This window comes from Hypanus sabinus, chromosome 6 (genome assembly GCF_030144855.1).
Source record: "Hypanus sabinus isolate sHypSab1 chromosome 6, sHypSab1.hap1, whole genome shotgun sequence".
Lineage (NCBI taxonomy): Eukaryota > Metazoa > Chordata > Chondrichthyes > Myliobatiformes > Dasyatidae > Hypanus > Hypanus sabinus.
This window is the reverse complement of record NC_082711.1, coordinates 92,933,385-92,956,284: the sequence shown is the minus strand read 5'-3', so window position 1 is coordinate 92,956,284 and position 22,900 is coordinate 92,933,385. Positions and strand designations below refer to the sequence as shown.

Below are 22,900 nucleotides of genomic sequence, written 5' to 3'. Positions count from 1 at the left end.
ATTCTTTCACAGCCACAGGGCTCACCTGCTAAGCAGAGTGATCCCTCTTATCAGTAAAGATGTTATCTGACGTGAGTAAGGAAACAATTAAATTGTTAGGCCTGAGGATGACAATTTAAAATTTAGAATGTTATGGGTGTCTATATAGTATTTATTTTATATAGTATATTGTGTCTATATGTATATAAATATATATAGATACACACACACATACACACACATATACACATAAACTCTATATTAAGTAAGAGTTTATAGCTTAGGGTGGAGTGTTGTGTATTTAATACTTCAGTAATATTTGAGTAACATTGTAAATATATTGTTTGATTAAGCATTCTTTGTTTACATCATTCATTTCTCTCTCTCTCTCTCTCTCTCTCTCTCTCTCTATATATATATATATATATATATATATATATATATATGTGTGTGAATGGGATGAGTCATTATACCACCACATTATGCATGCACACCTTGCTTGGAGTAAAAAAGATTATCTTCAGGCTCCCATTTTTTTCCTTTCTATTAGTTTCATGTTTTGGATTTAGATAACATAACAGTGCCATTTAATCTTTCATAAGGATCATATAGATTACATCATCAAAAGATGAGCTGAAGGATCAGATTTTTCTGCAACTAGCGCTAATACTTTATCTTGATTTTTGAATGTAACCAACAAGGCATTTTTCTTTCTAAATACTGTAGATTAAACAGAGATACTTCACATGAAGGATGAGGCTTTTTGTACCCTTCTGATGAATAGAGATTATCATTGGGTAATCAGATCAATAAAAGTACACCATAGGGTTTATCCAACTTCACCTCTCTCTGTTGAAAAACACTGCTTCACATCATCTGATTTTAAGCTGACACTCAACACATCATAGAAAAATCAATATTCCACTTCAAAACTATGAGCACTAGCTTAGATTTCTGCATCACTGCAATAAAAATGAATGGTTTCCATGATGTGACTAGCACTGTTGATAAAAATCTACTTCATGTTTTAAGGCAAAGCAGAAAGTTATTGAAGATCTCCCCCACCCCCACCAAAGTAACAATTTAAGTAGATGAAAACAGACATTAATTGTGCTTCTTTGGCATGATCATTTGATTTCAAACTGAATTATATTGTCAGATATTGAGGGAACCTCAAAAAAAATTTAAAAGCTAAAATGCCTTTTGCGATCAAGCATATAATTCTTCACAATTCCAAGATACTATGCATGGAAAGACAGTCATAATTAAACTGGAAGGATAATGATTGCATACTTACTAACAAACTTGAAAATATTTGATGGGTCATTGGCAATGTTTGGCTTGTAGATTGTCACAATCATTTAATTTTGCCTTTTCTCATTAAGTGCTTAGAGAATTTATTTTAACTAAGACCTTGCACACTGTTGCTCTGTCAAGTCCATTGTTAAGTTGCTAAGATAAATAAAAAGTAAAATTTATACAAATTCATTAAACAGCAACAATTTCTGCACACTCTTCATGGAGAAAATACATGGGAGCATTTTGAGACATTGCTCAATTTGATTAAGACATTACATTATTTATCAAAACAAATATGGTAATTGCATTAGTACAGTTCCGATAAATACTCAGTTTCTTTAATCATCAATACATATTTTTTAGAAAACGTACACTCAGTGGCAACTTCATTAGGTACAGGAATGGAACCCAGTATTGTCTTCTGCTGCTACAGCCCAGCCACTTCAACATTGAATGTGTTGTGCCTTGGAGATGCTCTTCTGCACACTGCTGTTGTAATGAGTGGCTACTTGAGTTACTGTTGCCTTCCTGTCAGCTTGATGCAATTTGGCCAATCTGCTCTGACCAGTCTCATTAACAAGACATTTTTGCCAATAGAACTGCTGTTTAATGGATTTTTTTAAAATTGTTCTTCATACCATTCTCTGTAAACTCTTCGAGACTGTTGTGTGTGAAAATCCCAGGATATCAGCAATTTCTGAGATACTCAAGCCACCCCTGTCTGGGAGCAACAAACTTTCCATGGTCAAAGTCACTCAGATCACATTTCTTTCCCATTCCAATGTTTGGTCTGAGCTCCAGCTGAACGTCTTGACCATGCCTGCATGCTTTTATGCATTGAGTTGCTGCCACATGATTGACTGATTAGATGCTAGCATTAATGAGCAGGTGTAAAGGAGTACCTAATAAATTAGCCACTGAGTGTACATTTCTAATTATACAATAGAGATATCAACAACTTAAGAATTACAGAAGCAAAACCTTTCATGTTTATAAAATTAATCGGTTTAAATTTATTGCCTGAACGCAGCACAAGTTTTCAAAAAAATTTTTCCAAAATATATCTGATTTTGTACGGAAAATAATGTCTACTGATGATTTCAACTGAGTAATGTACAATTGTTGTGGTCTGAATGCTTTTTTGTATTTTTGTAAAAGTATTAAAGTACTCTAGATAACAAAAGTCCAGTAAAATAAGCAGGAAACTTTAAAATCAAACTTTAATGCAAATGTCTTATAGGGAATAGCTAAAAGAATGTTTGACCTTATAGAACAATTCAGTGTCTCTTCTTTGCAACTGACAAGATGATAACAAACATATGACATGAACAAAGAACAGTGTTTGAAATATTTGTTTCATTTTTTCTTATGTGACCTTCTATAAAATCCAAAGAATACATGTGATTGTTTTCTTTTGATGGAAGGGGCTATGAGCCATGTCATTTTTAACTGTCAAAAAGCTTTATTTGGAAATACGGGGGTACTGATCTGCATGTACATTGATTTGCAGGCTGATTACAGTAAAACTGCTCAAGAATATTTGTAATAATTAAAAGTCTTCTAAATCTAAAACAAACAATGAGCCTAATTTAATGGACACAGTTGCCAATAGTCTCATGTTACTTCTAATTCTATATTCTATGCTAGGAGAAATATTTCTGTTTTTTTGTGCATAGAAACTTTCACTATTATATAAGTTCTATGAAGATAAGACCATGACTTTACATATCTAACTAAATGGATCTATTGAATGTAATTTGTGAATTCCCTTTGTAAAAATCCCCTTAGGAACCACCATATTGGTCTATATGTAGCTGTAGTCTTGAAAATATATGAAAGATATGATGATGTTAAACAGTATAAAATGACTTGGGTATTAGCCTTCAATGAGCAATTAATAAAATTTTTGCTGTTTGTCTCAGGTGCCCTGAGAATCTACGACCAGATACAGTGAGACCATGTCTCCTACCTTGTAGAAAGGACTGCATTGTCACATCTTTTAGTGATTGGTCACCTTGTCCGTTAATGTGTAAAGATGGTGAGTAATGACGTGCTTGTTAAATTACAAGTTTAAATGGATACAAAGAAGCTAAACTCTGTAGCCCGAATTTCATAATCAGAATCAGGGTTAATATCACTGACTTATGTTGTGCAATTTGTGATGTCAACATTGGTGCAGGTTGCCACAGGATCTAGATCAGTGGTTCCCAAAGTGGGTGATTGCCACCTTGGGGTTGGAGCGAGTTTCTAAAGAAGCAAAAAAGGGACTGAGTAAGGGAAGCAGCTGAGTCATTACCATCTTAATTTTAAGAAATTAATTACATGCATTTGGTCCTCAGTGCCACATAATTGATTACAGTGATTACGTTATCACCTTATCTCTTGTTAGCCCACAGTTCTCTTAGGCTTTGCTTGAAGCAGATTGTTGTTCTTGAAAAGCAATGTGATACTTCTGTATTTGGCAAATCATGAGAAATCTGGACTGAAGAAAATATGTTATTTCCAGGCTTGGCCAGCACATTATTGCCATTAACTTCTGTAGTATGTGATCACGCAGTGACACAGTTCCTGTGAATTAGGGTATGATGCTCAATGGAGTAAAGTTCAGAATTTGCTCTTTTGAATGATCTTGACCACATTTCTCTAGCCCATGGCCCAACTGAAATATCACTACCACACTCTATGTACATTCAAGTAGAGAGTCAGCTTTTGCCTGAGCGATTATGACATCATAACTTTCCCCTTTATTGATCGCAGCACTTGAGTCTGGACTTAAACAATAGGTGATTGACCACGGACATTAATCCATAACAAAAATGGCAGAAGCAAACTAAATGAAAAAATGTAGATAGTATAGATAGTATAGTGTAGAGAATCTGAGGTATGGATTTATACCAGCAACAAGCAGCCAACAACAGCCAATGCATCTGGTATGTGAAAAAGGTTTTTCTCAATACAGGACATGAAAACCATCCAGGCTCCTTGAGCATTTGAAAAGAATACACTCTGGTAAAGCAAACAAGAACTTTGCTTACTTTTATTCACTTTGTGAAAACTTTCAGAAACAGAAAACACTTCAAAGCATGCTTGCCAGCACTTCTCAACAAAACAGTGATGGTTTGCATGCTTCATACAGCATTTCATTGCTCATTGATAAATCTGGAAACCCCATACAATTGGAGAAGAACTGATTCTGCCAGCAGTAAGGGAGGTTCTGAGTACTGTTTTGTATAAGTCACCAGATCAAATAATTAAAGCAGTTCTACTCAGCAACAACTCTGTTCAAAGACTAAAAGATAAAATGTCTAAGAATTGGGAAGACACATTGTTCAACATACTTAGAACAATAAAATTTACTCTGCTGTTGAATGAGTAAATAGCAGGATACTTGGTAGTGTGGAGGAGCAGAGGGATCTGGGGGTACATGTCCACAGATCCCTGAAAGTTGCCTCACAGGTAGATAAGGTAGTTAAGAAAGCTTATGTGGTGTTAGCTTTCATAAGTCAAGGGATAGAGTTAAGAAATGCGATGTAATGATGCAGCTCTATAAAACTCTAGTTAGGCCACACTTGGAGTATTGTGTCCAGTTCTGGTCGCCTCACTATAGGAAGGATGTGGAAGCATTGGAAAGGGTACAGAGGAGATTTACCAGGATGCTGCCTGGTTTAGAGAGTATGGATTATGATCAGAGATTAAGGGAGCTAGGGCTTTACTCTTTGGAGAGAAGGAGGATGAGTGGAGACATGATAGAGGTGTACAAGATATTAAGAGGAATAGACAGAGTGGACAGCCAGCGCCTCTTCCCCAGGGCACCACTGCTCAGTACATGGCTTTAAGGTAAGGGGAGGGAAGTTCAAGGGGGATATTAGAGGAAGGTTTTTCACTCATGGAGTGGTTGTTGCGTGGAATGACTGCCTGAGACAGTGGTGGAGGCAGATATACTAGTGAAGTTTAAGAGACTACCAGACAGGTATATGGAGGAATTTAAGGTGGGGGGTTATATGGGAGGCAGGGTTTGAGAGTCGGCACAACATTGTGGGCAGAAGGGCCTGTAATGTGCTGTACTATTCTATGTTCTATGTTCGAATTTTGCTTGGCAATGAATCTTTGCTTCTTGGTTATGTTTGCTTCATAAAAGATGTTTCAAGTTTGTAATTTGCAAGGGGACTAGAAACAAATATAAAGGAAGTGTCAATATTTCAGGTGGTTAAGCAATTTTTCAAAGAGTAGGACAATCAGCTTATCAACATTCTTGCTGTGCAACAAATTGGGCACCATCAATAACAGGACACCACCATAGGGTTATTACTTTCTTGAAAAAGCTGTACCTAATACATTTACTGTTTTATTAACAGACAACATCTTGTTGCAAAAAAACTAAGAGATCAACTGCACAAACCATTAAATGCTGTATCACAGCCGTAAAAAATCAAGTCCCATGCTCTTAATTCTTGACTATTTCAAGTATTGAGAATGATGAACAACTTGAAAGCTTGCTGTTGCATGTAGAAGACAGCTAGCTCTCAAATGGAAACTCCTGAGATGCTTTCATGTGCATTTTGAAACTGTGATAAAAGTCACTGAAGGATCGAATGCTTCTTTCAGTAATCAACACAAGAATGCCAGGCTTGATATTGCTTATTGGGCAAAATTATTTGCAAAGTTTAACAAAATCAATTTGCATTTGCAAGTATCGTATCTGCCTCCACCACCATCGCAAAAAAAAGTATACAATGGGGTCTTTTAAGAGGCTTTTAGATAGGTACATGGAGCTGAGTGAAATAGAGGGCTATAGGTAAGCCTAATAATTTTTAAGGCAGGGACATGTTCGGCACATCCTTGAGGGCTGAAAGGCTTGTATTGTGCTGTAGGTTTTCTATGTTTCTATGAAATGATAGGAATCTTATCAGTCAAATCAGTGATCTCTGCATTTCTGTCCAAGTTAACTCTATTTAATTGCCACATTGACCAGCATGACCTATTCCACTTTCCAAGTCTCTCTGAATTGAAAGGGTACGAAAGAATGCCAGATGATGATCTTCAAGTATCCTGTACCCACCGAGGTGAACTGCATAAAGACATGTTAGAGATTTCAGGATCTTCTCTCAATTCAAATTCCAGATTGGGTATAAATCCATTCCTGAACACTTGTAATGAGGAATTAGCAAGAAGGATAGAGGAGGAACTGATCTTGCTGCAAAATGACTGAACTGAAGCCGAGATTCAAAACTCAGGCTATGTCCACACTAGACCAGATAAATCCGTAACCAAAGTTTTTTCTCTTTGTTTTGATCCTCCGTCCACACTGAAACGACGTTTTCCTCCCCCGAAAACAGAGCTTTTCTAAAACGCCCTCCAGAGTGTATAAATTTGAAAACGCTGGATTGGACAGAGCAGTGTGGATGGGGTAAACAGAGAAATCTAAAAACGCTGTCATGACGTGCCGAAACAGATAGTGAGGGCAGCATGCCATTTCATTGTTTTCTTGAATACAACCTAACAATTTCAGAATAGATGGCAATGAGGCTGAAACCAGAGGAGTTAGAAATGTATTCACCAAATACTCTGACCCATAACTTATTGAATGAATAAGGATACTCAATTTGCCCTGTTTTCTGTCCTTGCTTGTATTTATGCAAGTACTTCTCTGACAATAGATGTGTAACAGACTAATGTAACATTGTATGAAAATACAAGATAACACTGATGCAGGCATGTTTTATACATTTAACAAGGTTGCTTTATTAATGCAACAGAGTTAGTCCGTTTTTCAATGTTCGTCATCAACCGGGTCATACTGTCTGTGAACTCCAGTTGGTTGCCTCCATACATTCCAGTATTTGTTTTTTTTTTTGTTTTAAATCCTCCTGCACACGAGCCAACAGCTGTCCGTTGTTTGGCAATTAAGTTTTTCTAGTCTGTAACTGGACAGATGTGCACCAAGTCTTTCATGGGGAGATATGTCACCAAACATGTCATCTGTTTTCGGTAGATGTGCCCTGCCATGCCCAGTAGGAGAGGGTTCGCCCAAATACCTGTCTTAATGTGGACGGAAGTATTTTCAAAAACACTTGGTGTGGATGCCTATCGTTTTTACGTGAAACTGGCATTTTCAAAATTATCTGGTCTAGTCTGGACGTAGCCTCAGAGTAAGACTTTTGATTGCAGCAAGAAACATTTGAACACTATCCTACGCAGTGGAAAAAAGTTAAAATGTTCTTTACCAGCTTTCCAGCATTATATTTAGTGGAGCACAGTTTCAGTGCAGTCACCCAACTTCTTTCAAAGCAACAAAACTGACTGCAAATTACTGAACTTGGGGATCACGAGACTCCTTCTGAGTGCCATTCAGCCTGACATTGGGAAGCTGATTTTGCTGCGCCAAACCCATCCGCCTCATTAAAAGGTGAAGAAGCAATGAAGTAGTAAATAGTTGGATTACTAATATACGCTCTAAAATTGTCTTCAGTATAATTATATGAAGAAATAATTTTATTTATAACTTTAAAAAGATTTGAGTATTTTTTTGCAATTACTTGCTTTGAACTTGCAGTTCCTATTTTCTTTCATGTACATTATAAATCAAAATTCTTTTTAGTTCTTAAGCAATGGCCAGAAGGGGAGAGTGGAGTGCTAGGGATGTAATCTGGGAGCCAAGGGGGCAGTAACCCAAAAGAGTTTGGCAACCGTTGTTCTAAATCTACTGTGAAAATGGAAAAGAAATAAAAGATGGAATTTAAATTCAAAATCAAAAGTCAAATAAAGTTCATTGTCAAAGTATATATATATCTTACCATGAGATTCATTTTCTCACAGGAATTTGTGGGAAAAATAAAGAAATGTAACAGAATGTCCAATAGAAAAAACCAATGTGCAGATGAAGACAAACTGTGCAGGAAAAAGAATACTGACAGCAGTCCTTGAAAATGAGGTTGTAGATCATGGAATCAGTAAGAGTAGTGTTGATTGAAGTTATTCACACTGGTCAGGAGCCTTTTGATTGTAGGGTAATAACTGTTCCTGAAGCCCGTAGTGTGAGATTTAAGAACTCTATGCCTCCTGTTGGATGGTAGTAGCAAGAAGAGAGCATGACCCTGATGGTGGGGATGTTTAAATGACTGAAGTAGCTCTCATTTGGTAGTGCTCCATGTAAGTGTTCTCACGGATACTTTCTGGTAAGATGGCGACACATTTGAACACAGCGGCCTCTCGGGGGCCAACCAAAGGTGTACTATTCTTTTTAAAATGTGCACTTTATGATGGTAAGACTATAATGGACTCCAAGAACAATGGGTACATCAAGTCTCCTGCATCAGTGAGCTGCTCGTTGTTTGGAACAGCTAGCTGGGGCACCAAAGGAGCTGATGGACGAGTCTAAGATGGAGAAGCCAGGCTCGGGTTACAGAAGGAGAAGCTGGCATTTGGGTCAGAGGAGGTTAAGCTGACATACAGGTCGGAGAAGGAGACGCAGGTGCCCAGGGTGGAGAAAGAGAAGCCAGTGGATGGGCTGGAGAAAGTTCAGAGGAGCTGACCTGAGTTCAGACTATGTTGCTACCTGCTACTCAAAGGCATTGGAGTTAATGTGTGAAAGCAAAAACTGGGCCTCAAGCCATGGGCTTGCCTGCTGCTGCAGTCTAGGTGTGAAGATGCCAGAAGCAAGGTAGCATGGAGTCCATGTTCAGTCCATGCTCCATCAGTGCTGCCCTCCAGTGATCAATCAGTGGAATATTAGGCTGGATTGCCAGGAGCTGTACCATCAATTTGCATATCGCTCAGGCACTTGGACAATGCATGCATTTTCTTGTAACAATGTGTGTTTATTTTTCTCTCTCTCGCTATTTTGAATGTATGTTATGTACCTTGGACCCAGAGGAACGCTGTCTCATTCGACTGTATCTATGTATGGTTTGAGTGATAATTAAACCTGATTTGATTTGATGGCGAGGGGCTTTCACTTTTAGTAGTCTTTTCCATTACTGGTAATTGGTGTTTCCATACCAAGCCAGGATGCAATTTGATTAGGATACTTTCCACTGTGCATCTATAGAAGTTTGTCAAATTTTTTGGTGATATGCCAAATCTATGCCATCTTCTAAGAAAATAGAGGTACTGTCATGCCTGGTTTGTGATGGCATTTACATACTGGTCCCAGGACAGATCCTCCAACCTGACACCACCAAGGAATTTAAAGCTTCTGGCCCTCTTCACCTCTGATCATGAACTTGTCTCATTTCCTGAAAATGGCAACACAGGATGATGTGAAAGGCAATGGCATGCTCGCTTTTATCAGCTGAGGGAGTGAATTCAAGAACTAAGATGTCATGTTATGAATGCAAAAAATGGTACTTACAGTATTCTGTACAACTCAGGTCACCATAGTAAACAAAAAACATGATTAAACTAGAGAGTGCAGAAAAAATTCACAAAGATGTTTCCTGGATTGGAGTGCTCATCAGTAGAGTCTGAACAGAGCAGGACTGGTTTCCATGGACTGAAGGAGGCTGTAAGCCGAGAAGACAGGGGTGTACACAATTAGGCAAGGCATAGATTGGGTAGATTGTGCCTGTTTCCCATGAGGAAGCAGAGGTTTATGGTGAGAGGGAGAAGTTTAAGACTGGATTTGATGGAAAAATCTTCCAAGCCAAGAGTATCTGGAATGATCTGTCAGAGAAAATGGTGAAGACAAGAGTAGTAACAACATTTAAAATGCATCTGTACAGTCACTTGAATGAACAGGACCTTGTATGCCTTAGACTGGGCCTACCCTACCATGTGGGACCTTGTTAAAAGCCTTACTGAAGTCCAAGGGGACTGAAGAACAAGGGGACCTAGGAGCACAGGTACACAGTTCCCTGACCTGGCATCACATATAGACAGGATTGTGAAGGAGGCTTTTGCCACACTAGCTTTCATCAGTCAGAGGCCCGAGTATGGAAATTGGGACTTTACGTCACTGAAATGAGAATAGTGCAAAATATATGGAACTTCAGAATTATCTTCCCAAGTGAATTACTGAGTTTGTTCAGAAGATCAATAGATATTTCAATACTAATATAATCAGCTGATATGAGGTGAAGACAGGAAAGTAATGCAGTGGTAAAAGAAGCGAAAATGCAGGAAACTCTCTGCAGGTCAGGACACATTCATAGAAAGAGAAACAGTTAACCTTTCAGAACTGGTCTCTTCATCTGAACTGAGAAAGAGAGCCAACAAGGTAGTTTACAGGAGCATAGCGTGTAGGAAGGGACAGATCAATTAATAGGAATATCTCCGAAAGGGTCAGACCAAATTACTTCACAAGGCAGTTGCATAATAGATTCTGCTTCGTCGAACAATGTTTTACAAATTATAAGGCTGTGAATCATTCCCAGCTGTCCACACTTACTAAAAGAAAACCTAAGCCAAGATGATGGCAGATAGAAATGGTCAGACAAAAAGAAAGAGAAAGTATCCTAAAGTTGGAGAAGTTGATGTAGAAACCTAAAATCTGCATCTCCTTCAGTTGCACAGGGAAGTGTCATGGCACCAGCAATGACGGTAGTGACAGATGAGAGGACTAGGGAGTTACGAAGATATAAATCTGTTTGAAATACTGAAAGAGGCTGAGAATATGTATCTGGCGTAGAAGCTTGTTGAAACTGTTGGAAAGGAGAGTAATGCCTCGGGAAACAATCTGTTCTTGCTCTGTCTGAGAGGAGAGGAGATTGGGAGAGCTGAGGTGCAGGGAATATGTGTTTTATAGTCAAGGAAGACCTTTCTGCAAGATCTGTGCAGAATATCTCATGCTTGTACCCAGAATGAAGAGCTGAGAATAAAATGGAGTCTTTGCAAATGGTGAGGTGGGAGGAATTGTATTCAAAGTAGCTTTGTAAGTCTGGGGCTTGTAATGGATAATAAGCTGAAGAGAAAGTTCAAACATGACAATATTAAATGTAATAACAGTATGGGCTCTTTGGCCAGTAGGATTGTACCAAACTATATAAAACTACTTCACAATCAATCTAACTCCTCTATCCAACAGAGCCCATAGCCATCTTTTTTTCTTACATCCAACTATTTAAGAGTCTTTTAAATGCCCATTTTATATCAGCCTCTACCATCATCCCTAGCAGTATGTTCTCAGTACCCACCACTCTCAGTGTAAAAAAAAACTACCTCTGACATCTTTCTTATTCTTTCCTCCACTCAACTTAAGCAGATGTCACCTGGCATTGGCCATTTCCACCCAGAGAAAAAGGTGTTGGCTTTTCACTCTTTACATGCTTCTCATAATTTTATCTACCTCTACCAAGTTGCCTCATACTCAATTGCTCCAAAGAGAAAAGTCCCAGCTTGCTCAGACTTTCCTCACAAAGACATGTTCTACAATCCAAGCAGGATCCTAGCAATCTCCTCTGCACCCTTTCTAGGTTTTCACATCCTTCCTGTAATGAGGCAACCAGAACTGAACACAAAACTCCAAGCATGGCATAGCTGGAGTTTTATAAAACTCCAACATTACCTCACAGGTTTTAAATTCAGCTCCCTCAACTAATAAAGATCAGTATACCCCTGTAAACACCCCATCAAATTGCACCCAAAAATCTGTTCCTCCATGCTGCTAAGAATTAATGGGTAAGTTAACTCCAGCCAAGCTTCACTACAGTATATCCCATACCTCCTGACATTCTGAATGAGCTATCATAGAAACATAGCAAATAGGTGCAGGAGTAGGCCATTCGGCCCTTTGAACCGGCACCGCCATTCAGTATGATCATGGCTGATCATCCAACTCAGAACCCTGTACCTGCTTTCTCTCCATACCCCCTGATCCCTTTAGCCACAAGGGCCATATCTGACTTCCTCTTAAATATAGCCAATGAACCGGCCTCAACTGTTTCCTGTGGCAGAGAATTCCACAGATTCACCACTCTCTGTGTGAAGAAGTTTTTCCTCATCTCAGTCCTAAAAGGCTTCCCCTTTATCCTTAAACTGTGACCCCTCGTTCTGGACTTCCCCAACATCGGAAACAATCTTCCTGCATCTAGCCTGTCCAATCCCTTTAGAATTTTATACGTTTCAATAAGATCCCCCCTCAATTTTCTAAATTCCAGTGAGTATAAGACTAGTCGATCCAGTCTTTCTTCATATGAAAGTCCTGCCATCCCAGGAATCAATCTGGTGAACCATCTCTGTACTCCCTCTATGGCAAGAATGTCTTTCCTCAGATTAGGGGACCAAAACTGCACACAATATTCTAGGTGCGGTCTCACCAAGGCCTTGTACAACTGCAGTAGAACCTCCCTGCTCCTGTACTCAAATCCTTTTGCTATGAGTGCCAACATACCATTTGCCTTTTTCACTGCTTGCTGTACCTGCATGCCCACCTTCAATGACACGCAGGTCTCGTTGTACCTACCCTTTTCCTAATTGGCCACCGTTCAGATAATAATCATGTGGAACCTTATCAAAGCAAAATCCATGTACACCATATCCACTTCATCGGTGTGCTTTTTCACATCCTCAGAGAATTCAATTAGGCTTGTGAGGCATAACCCGCCCCTCACGATGCCATACTGACTATCCATAGGATTGAAAGTGTTCCAAGTACATTGATTATCAAAGTATGGTTTGTCTGCAGTAAAAAAAAACCCTGAGATCCATCTCCTGCATAGACAACCCTGAAATGAAGAAAGCCATGGAAGCATGTTCAAAGAAAAACATCAACACCATCCCCCCCACATGCTAAAAACAAATTGAGCAAGTGACTACAAAAAGAGAGTGAGCAAAAACACAGAATACAAAAAATGAAAGAGTCCATATTCAGTTCAGCTCAATGTTCATCATCTTCAGGCCACCCCGACTGAAAGCTGCCCAAAATAGCAACAGAGAAAGAAACTAGAAAATACATCATAATGTGAATTACAGTTCAATCCACAAGCTCCAGCACCATTCTCTGACCACATTGAGGGAGACAGAGATCACTCAAATGCAGAGGCTTTCCATCAGGGGCAGTGCACAAGAGACCATCACACACAGATGTCTTCTTTGGCAGCAGTGAGAGAGAGGCCGGCAGATGACACTGACCATTCGCTCGCCCTCCACACTCACCTCTATGTTTTCAATCTTTCTCGATGCTTTAGTTGCAAAGTCGCTGAGAGATGGATTTGATCATGGACTTGCACCCTGTCTCCAAGCTTCCTGGGCTCGAGCATGCCGCTCACCACCTGGAATCCTCTTGAAGACAGCAGAGCACCAGATCATTCAATCATCCCGAAAACTGTAGTTCACAGGCTCCAACAGTACCAGAACCACATTTGAAAGAAGAAAGATGTAAAAGAAGAGTAGGAAGTTTTGTGGACCATTTTGAGGATGTTGGCCATGATAGTGTTGCTCCTGGTGCCATCTTCACAATCAAGCTACGCTTCTCTAAATACTCATAAATCCTGTCTCTAAGAATTTTCTCCAAAAATTTGCTCACCTCTGAAGTAAGACTCACTGGTCTATAATTGGCAGGGTTCTGAATCCATGCAGCCAAGTTTCAACGAAAGTAATAGTGGGCTGTAAACTTTCCTTAAGGTTGCCAAAAGTCATATTTGATACTTTTTCCTCAAGAACTAGAAGTACTAATCTCATTAATATTTTGAAAATTTTCTCTCACTTCTCTCTGAACCTTATTGAAAAGAAGAGTTTTACTCATCCGTATATGATTCAATCAGAGACAATGATGCAGGAACTAGAAACCATACCTAAGAATAAGGTCGATTCATTTATTGAAGTACTTAGCAGACAGATTAAATTGGTGTGGCGTTTATTCCACACTCTACATCAGAAACAATGATATCTTTATTTGTATCTACTGCAGACAAGTGTTCAAATCGCCTTTTGATGACAACAGCGCTTCTAGTCAATAATGTTGCATTTCTTTATAGAATCCATCAAAAATTCAGACTCCCCATACACAGCTTCACTGGCTGGTGAACCTTTATCTTAATGTTTAATGTAGGCTCCAGCTGGATGTAGCCCTATGAAGAAATTTATAAACCTAGTGACTTAATTCCAGTAAATACAGATGGAAGACCATTATTTAGTTATTCCATACATGCTCTTTATATTTATTTTAATAGTAATCATTTCGCTTCTGTGTTTGTTGGAATTTTGCATTGTTGTTTTATTTTTCCAGAGCTAATTTTTAATACAATATACAAATGTGAAAATATTTTAAATCTTAAATTATTCTCTTGATTTTTCTTTTTATGCCCTCAGTTCTACTCTTTGATGTCTTTTTAAAAACATTATCTGGTTATCTGTAATAATCCCTGAGGCGGGGTACCTCAGGGATCTGTTTTGGGCCCAATGTTGTTTGTAATATACATAAATGATCTGGATGATGGGGTGGTAAATTGGATTAGTAAGTATGCTGATGATACTAAGGTAGGAGGTGTTGTAGATAATGAGGTGCGTTTTCAAAGCTTGCAGGGAGATTTATGCCGGTTAGAAGAATGGGCTGAACATTGGCAGATGGAGTTTAATGCTGAGAAGTGTGAGGTTCTACATTTTGGCAGGAATAATCCAAAGAGAACATACAGGGTAAATGGTAGGGCATTGAGGAATGCAGAGGAACAGAGAGATCTAGGAATAACAGTGCATAGTTCCCTGAAGGTGGAGTCTCATGTAGATAGGGTGGTGAAGAAAGCTTTTGGAACGCTGGCCTTTATAAATCAGAGCATTGAGTACAGAAGTTGGGATGTAATGTTAAAATTGTACAAGGCATTGGTAAGGCCAAATTTGGAATATTGTGTACAGTTCTGGTCACCGAATTATCGGAAAGATATCAATAAATTAGAGAGAGTGCAGAGACAATTTACTAGGCTGTTACCTGGGTTTCAGCACTTAAGTTACAGAGAAAGGTTGAACAAGTTAGGTCTCTATTCATTGGAGCGTAGAGGGTTGAGGGGGGATTTGATCGAGGTATTTAAAATTTTGAGAGGGATAGATAGAGTTGACGTGAATAGGCTGTTTCCATTGAGAGTAGGGGAGATTCAAATGAGAGGACATGATTTGAGAGTTAGGGGGCAGAAGTTTAAGGGAAACACAAGGGGGTATTTCTTAACTCAGAGAGTGATAGCTGTGTGGAATGAGCTTCCTGTAGAAGTAGTAGAGGCCAGTTCAGTTGTGTCATTTAAGGTAAAATTGGATAGGTATATGGACAGGAAAGGAGTGGAGGGTTATGGGCTGAGTGCGGGTAGGTGGGACTAGGTGAGATTAAGAGTTCAGCACGGACTAGGAGGGCTGTGTTGGCCTGTTTCCGTGCTGTGATTGTTATATGGTTATATGTTATATGGTTCCCGTATTGGAACCTGTCTTTTGCTCCTCGTAAGGAAGCATGCCTTCCGCCTAACGTTAATGTGCTTGTCATTCCATGTCACAGCTTTATGCTACAAGTGTTACAAGTAAAAGCTGATGCCCAGTAAATCACAAACTTAAACATGAAAGGCTATGGCGAATAAATCATATTCAGAACCAGAATCAGAATCTGGTTTAATATCATTGGCATATGTCATGAAATTTGTTTACTTTGCAGCAATTGTACAATACATAATAATACAGAAAAAATGTGAATTGTAGTAAGTATATATGGATTAAATAGAACATTAAATAAGTAATGTAAATATAGAAATAAAATGTAGAGAAGTAGTGTTCTTGGGTTCAATGTCCAATCAGAAATCAGATGGCAGAGAGAAAGAAGCTGTTCCTGAATCATTGAGTGTGTCCCTTCAGGCTCCTGTACCTCCTTCCTGATGGTAGCAATGAGAACAGGGCATGTCCTGAGTGATAACCTTAATAATGGAGGCAGTCTTTTTGAGGCATCACTCCTTGAATATGTCCTGGATACTACTGAAGCTAGTGCCCATGATGCAGCTGACTAAGTTTACCAGACACTGATGCTCTCCACAGTACATTTGTTGAAAATTTGCAAGTCTCTTTGATGACATACCAAACTTCCTCAAACTACTAATGAAATATAGTTGCATCAATATGTTGGGTCCAGTATAGATCTTCAGAGATATTGACACCCAGCAATGTGAAATTGCTCACTCTTTCTACTTCTGATCCCTCTATGAGGACAGGTGTGTGTTCCCTTGTCATACCTTTTCTAAAGTCCACAATTAGTTCTTAAGTCTTACTGATATTGAGTGCAAGGTTGTTGCTGCAATACCACTAAACTAGCTGGTATATCTCATAAAGAGTAAGGTAATGTAATGTTCCCATTTTATGAAACTGGATTTTTTATTGTTTCTCAGTCAGCTGAAAATTTAAACCTGCAGTCAATCCTATAACTATTTTCTCCTCTCTGCTCATTTTAAGCAGGTATGACCTAGATAGCATTTAAGTAATTATAACTATTTCATGCAGTTGTTTTGCCTTTCCCATTTATGCTTTCAGTTCCTTTTTAATTCTGTCTGCCTGAGAATATTTCAAACATTTGGGATTCCTGAGGAATTCATTAGAAATTGGTCTTTTTTGTTCCTGTCTTATGGGTGTAAAAAAAAAGGTGCAACATGGGCCAGTTTTTCTGTCCATCGACTTGACACAGTTAACTACACCACACTGAGAGTGACCATTTTTCTTGTATTCTTAGTGGCATCCGAATCAAAGATCAGACCCCTCAGATTAATTAGCAGTCTGCAATGTTGTTACCAGACCAACTCAGGATCTTTTTACAGGTTATGTGTAAGTTCATGCTCTACTGAAGTTGTGAGAAATTACTGCTGTGAACTCGGGAGAATGAGGAATACTTTGACACTGGACTACTTGCAATTACTTACACACTTATTTATAACCTTTGCCAATCATACCTTTGTATTTGAATAAGGCTGACAAACCTAAACAGATAACACTGTCGTCAGCTCAAATTAAACAAGTTTGGTCTGAACACGAATTCTGGTCCCTGTGGAGGTGAATGCCCCCTTTGGACTCAATTGCCATTTACTAGAAGAGACATGCTTGCCTACCTGGCTGCCAACCTGGCAGACTGCACCCAGGTGTTAAATTCTTCTGACTTTTATTCCATTAATTTCAGTATAGTCAGCGAAACAAATTTCAAGGAGAGAAAATAATAACTCCATTCAATTGGTATCTATGTCACACCCATACATTGGATAGGAAAATTAGAAATAGATGTAATTTAAACACACTGATCTCCAAATCTAGATTTTGAAACCACATTTTCATCAAGGATGAATCTCTAACTGGTAATAAAATCTATTCCCAGAAAATTTACAAATTTAAAATAAGTTTACAAATTATTTGGACTGATATAAAAAGAATGACATTACGTTAGTGGGACGATAGCCCTGATTTTCTATCCATTAATATTATTAAAGCATAGACTGATATAATGAGATGGATCCTCAAAGTATTTAAAAATGCTCTTCCATGAGAGCTGCTTCCCCCTGGGACCACTGGGTTTTGATGTTATCTGTATTTCCTTATTACACATATAAAGTATTATTTATTAAAGATTCAAAGATAAGAATTTCTTCTGAATTGGGAATGGCGCACGTAGATGTCAATATGTGTGGAGGCCAACATATAGGTTCTTCATGGATCTGCACATGGGACTCTGGGTGATGCCTGTCTAAATGTGTGAAACCCCCAACCCCACCAAGCCCAGCTAACAGCCATGGGACCCAGTGCTCAGAAGGCCACCTTTCAAATACAACATATGTCTAGGGTGGATATTTGTATATTTAGGGTTGCTGTTGTATATTTGGACCTTCAGAAGGCCTTTGACAAGGTGCCACACCTGAGGCTGCTTACCAAGTTAAGAGCCTATGGTATTACAGGAGAGTTACTAAAATGGTTAGAGCATGGGTAGAAAGCAGTGAGTGGGAATGAAAGGATCCTTGCCTGGTTGGCTACCAGTGACTAGAAGTGTTCCACAGGATCGATGTTGGGACCACTTCTTTTTATGCTGCATATCAGTGATCTAAATGATGGAATAGATTACTTTGTTGCCAAGTTTGCTGATGATACAAAGATTGGTGGAGGGGCAGGTAGTGTTGAGGAAGCAGATAGGCTGCAGAAGAACTTAGACAGATTAAGAGAATGGGTAAGTAAGTGGCAAATGAAATACAATGTTGGGAAATGCATGGTCATGCACTTTGATAGAAGAAATAACTGTGCAGACTATTTTTTAAACGAGGAGAAAACCCTAAAATCTGAGATGCAAAAGGACTTTGGAGACCATCTGCGGAACACCCTCCAGGTTAACTTGCAGGTTGAGTTGATGGCGAGGAAAACAAATGAAATGTTATAATTTATTTAAAGATGTCTAAATTACAAGAGCAGGGATGTGATGCTGAGGCTTTATAAGGCACTGGTGAGGCCTCACCTTGAGTATTGTGAATAGTTTTGGGCCCCTCATCTAAGAAAAGATGTGCTGGCATTGGGGTGAGTCCAGAGGCGGTTTACAAAGATGATTCCAAGAATGAAAGGGTTACCATATGAGGAACATTTGATGGCTTTGGGTTTGTACTCTCTGGAAGTTAGAAGGATGATGGGGGAATCTCATTGAAACCTTTCAAAATTTGAAAGGCCTAGACAGAGTAGATGTGGAAAAGATGTTTCCTATGGTTGGGGAGTTTAGGACAAGAGGGCACACCCTTAGGGTAGGGGGCATCCTTTTAAAACAGAGATGCAGAGAGATTTCTTTAGCCAGAGGATGGTGAATTTGTGGCATTTGTTACCACAGGCAGCTGTGGGGGCTAGGTTGTTGAGTGTATTTAAGGCAGAGCTTGATAGGTTCTTGATTGGGCGTGGCATCAAGGGTTATGTCAAGAAGGCTGGGGAAAGGAGTTTAGAAGGGGGAAAAGGAATCAGCCATAAATGAATGACAGAACAAACTCAATGGACAAATGACTAATTCAGCTCCCTTGTCTTATGGTCAATATGATTTTAGGTTCAGCCAAACAGGAATCCCATGATTTTGCAATGAAAGAAACCTCGACTTGAGCTCATGCTGTGTAATGCTCGTACACAATTGCCAGTAAGCATGAATAATAGATCATACACCCATAAAATTAGAAATGAAGTATATTTACAAATTTCAGCTTTATTGAACAGTTAGCATCTGCCAGAAAGCTTAAACTAGGGGGATGTTAATCTTTCATAAGGACAACAATGCAAAGCACTCTGCCAGAACAACCATCGAGTGGCTTCAAATGAAGAAAATTGCTGTGTTTGAGTGGCCCAGTCAGAGCCCTGACTTTAACCCAATCAAACATCTCTGGCAAGACCTCAAGATTGCTGAACACTGCCATCCCCAACTAGCCTGGCACAGCTTGAGCAATTTTGCAATGAGGAATGGGAAAACCTTGCTGCATCATGTTGTGCAAAGCTAATAGAACCTTATCCAAAAAGACTACTGGCTGTAGTATCTTTGAGAGGTAGTTCAACTAAGTACTGTGCAATGTGTGTGGGGGAGGGGAGGGTGAATATTCTGAGCTGCTGACATTTCACTTCTTGAATTTTGATTTTTTCATAATTCCAAAGCAATATTGAATAAGAAAGGGCTAAGAGGACAGCCTTGCCTAGTGCCACGAAACAACTGAAAAAAGGGAGATCTTTGATTATTGGTAAATACCAAAGTTGAAGGAGTATGGTATATAAATTTAATCCAGGATATAAATTTTGGACTAAAATTAAATTTCTCAAATGTACTGAGTAAATATGGCCATTCAACTCTGGCAAACACTTTCTCAGCATCCAGTGAAATGACACATTCTAGAGTTCTAGATGAGGGAGTGTAAACTATATTAATTAATCTCCTAATATTAAAAGACGAGTAACAATTTTAATAAGTCCAATCTGGTCAACAGAGATAATTTGAGGCAATATATTCTCCAATCAAGTTGCCAGTATTTTAGAAAAAAATCTTGGAATCCACATTCAGCCAGGATATAGGCCTATATGATGCATTCAGTAGGATCTTTACCCTTTTTAAGAATTAAGGAAATAGAGGCTTTGTAAAAAGACTGAGGTAATTTGCCTATGGCTAAAGCATACTTAAAGATTTTACATAACCAAGGAGAAAGTATAGTAGAAAAGGATTTTAAAAATTCTACTGAGTAACCATCAGGACTAGTGTTTTACCTGAATTCATCAAAAAATAGCCTCCTTTATTTCTTCTTCTGTAATAGGTGCAACTACTTTTAAACAATCATTGGGAGATCATTTCAGAATATTCAATTTCCTTAAAAATTCATACATTATATTGTATGATTCTGATTGTGTATGATTCTGATTGATATGAGAAGTATTAAATTCTTGAAAAGATTTGTTTATCTCATTATGATGAACCATCAGAGTACTATCTCATTTATGAATCTTGATAATCTGGTGTTTAACTGAAGCAGTTTTGAATTGATTAGCCAGTAATTTACCAGATTTGTCATCATGTATATAAACTTGGCTCATCATTTTAATTAATTGATTTTCAATCGAGGATGTTAATACTAGTCTATGCTCAATTTGAAGTTCAACTCTCTTTTTATAAGGCTCCTTACTAGAAGCAATAGAATATTTCAGTCCAAGGCTGTCCTCTTATCCCTTTATTATTAGATATTGCTTTGGAACCTTTAGCTATTGCTATTCATGACTTACCCAAGATATTTGGAGTTACCCATGGGAATGGGACACACAAGCTATCATTATATGCAGATGTCCTGTTACTATATATTTCCAATCCCGCGAAATCCATTCCTGCAGTTATATCTCTGTTTGCTCAGTTTAGCAGCTTTTCTGGCTACAAACCGATTCTTAATAAGAGCGAACTCTTCCCATTAAATATCCAGGTTCCAATTTATAAATGCTTACCATTAAGATTAGTTACTGATTATTTTATTTATTTGGATGTTAAAATTACTAAGAAGCGTAAGGATTTATTTAAGATCAATTTTTTTACTTTTAATTGATCAGGTTAAACAATTGCTTACTAAATGGTCCCCATTGTCTTTATCACTGATTGGTCGAATCAATGCTATTAAGATAATTATTTTACCTAATTTTTTATATTTATTTCAAGCACTACCAATTTTTATTTCTAAATCCTTTTTTGATATCATTGACTCTAAACTTTCTTCATACACATGGCAGAATAAAAATCCTAGGTTAAGTAAAAAAATATTTAAAGAAGTCTAAAAAGGATGGTGGTTTGGCATTGCGGAATTTAAGATTTTATTACTAGGCAATTAATATCCGATATTTAATATTTTGGACACAGGACTTGGATGTAATTCAAAGTCCACAATGGGTAAACCTGGAATGTAAATCCATACAAGGGTTTTCATTGGTTTCTATTTTAGGGACCTCACTTCCCTTTGTTCTTTCTAAATTGAATAAACAAACGGGTAATCCAATAATTAAATATACACCACAAATATGGTTTCAATTTCGTAAATTTTTGGGCTTGAATAAATTTATTCCATCAAGCCCTATTATAACTAATTTCTTTTTTCAACCTTCTGTTATGGATCAAGCCTTCTTGGTATGGAAAATGAAGGGTATAACATGTTTTCATGACTTATTCTTGGATAACTGTTTCATGTATTTTGAACAGTTGTCTAATAAGTACTTTGCATAATCTTCCCAGGTCACATTTTTTAGATACTACAAATCAGAGACTTTTTGAATAATATGTTACATACTTTTCCAAATTCACATCCAACTGATATCATGGAAAAGTTTTAGGTTTAAACACTTATCAGAAGGATTTAATAGCAACTATTTATGATATGATTATGTAATACAGCCAGGTATATCAGATAAAATTAAGAATGAATGGGAAAAGGAACTTCAACTTTCCTTACCTACAGAGAAATGGGAGAAAATTCTCCAATTAGTTAACTCCTCCTGTATATGTGCTAAACATGCATTGATACAATTTAAGGTGGTGCATAGGGCCCACATGTCTAAAGACAAGCTAGCTCAGTTTTCCTGTCATATAAATCCTGGTCTGTGATAGATGTCATTCTGAGGTAGCTCCTTTGCCTCATTTGTTCTGGTCTTGTTCTCTTTTGGTGAAATATTGGAAAGACATTTTTGATATTATTGCAGCCACCACCCTGCAACCAGATATTGTCCTTGTGTCTGAGTCCACGAAGCAGGTGGTGTTGCCGGAGTTGACAGTCCAGTGGGAAGATCGCTTGGAAGAGGCCTTTGAAAGGAAGCTATCGAAGTATGCAGGACTGGTCAGCAACTGCAAGGTGTCTCCCAGTGGAAGTTGGTTGCAGGAGATTCGCCAGAGCCTTCAGCAATTTGGGCATCGAGGGAGAGAGGAAGAGGAGAGCCATCCGCAATATCACCAATGTAGCTGAGAGGGCCTCAAGATGCCTGGGGCTGAAGAGAGGGGAGCCATGGAGTCATGTGTAGCTAGCCATCTGGACACAAGCTGGGGTCTGATCATCCCCAGCTGGGTCACCTGGAGGAGGGTGTATGATGCTGAAAGATCCAAAACACCCAATGATTCCAGGAACATCAGTGATGATGTGTCCAGAAACATCAGTAGATGTATGCACACAGCAACAGTTTTAAGTATTGATTTACATCCTCATCCTATTACTGCAATTTTTGGCTTACC

The 22,900-nt window shown here is 38.5% G+C and overlaps 1 protein-coding gene across 1 annotated transcript in view; it reads left to right on the top strand.

Annotated features, from left to right (window-relative positions):
- The window catches only part of thsd7aa (thrombospondin, type I, domain containing 7Aa), a 406,075-nt gene that overhangs the window by 284,879 nt on the left and 98,296 nt on the right, over positions 1–22,900 (top strand). The window contains exon 9 of the mRNA XM_059972618.1: positions 3,201–3,316. Within this exon, the coding sequence (XP_059828601.1) occupies positions 3,201–3,316 (116 nt within the window). The remainder of the gene's footprint in view (positions 1–3,200; positions 3,317–22,900) is intronic.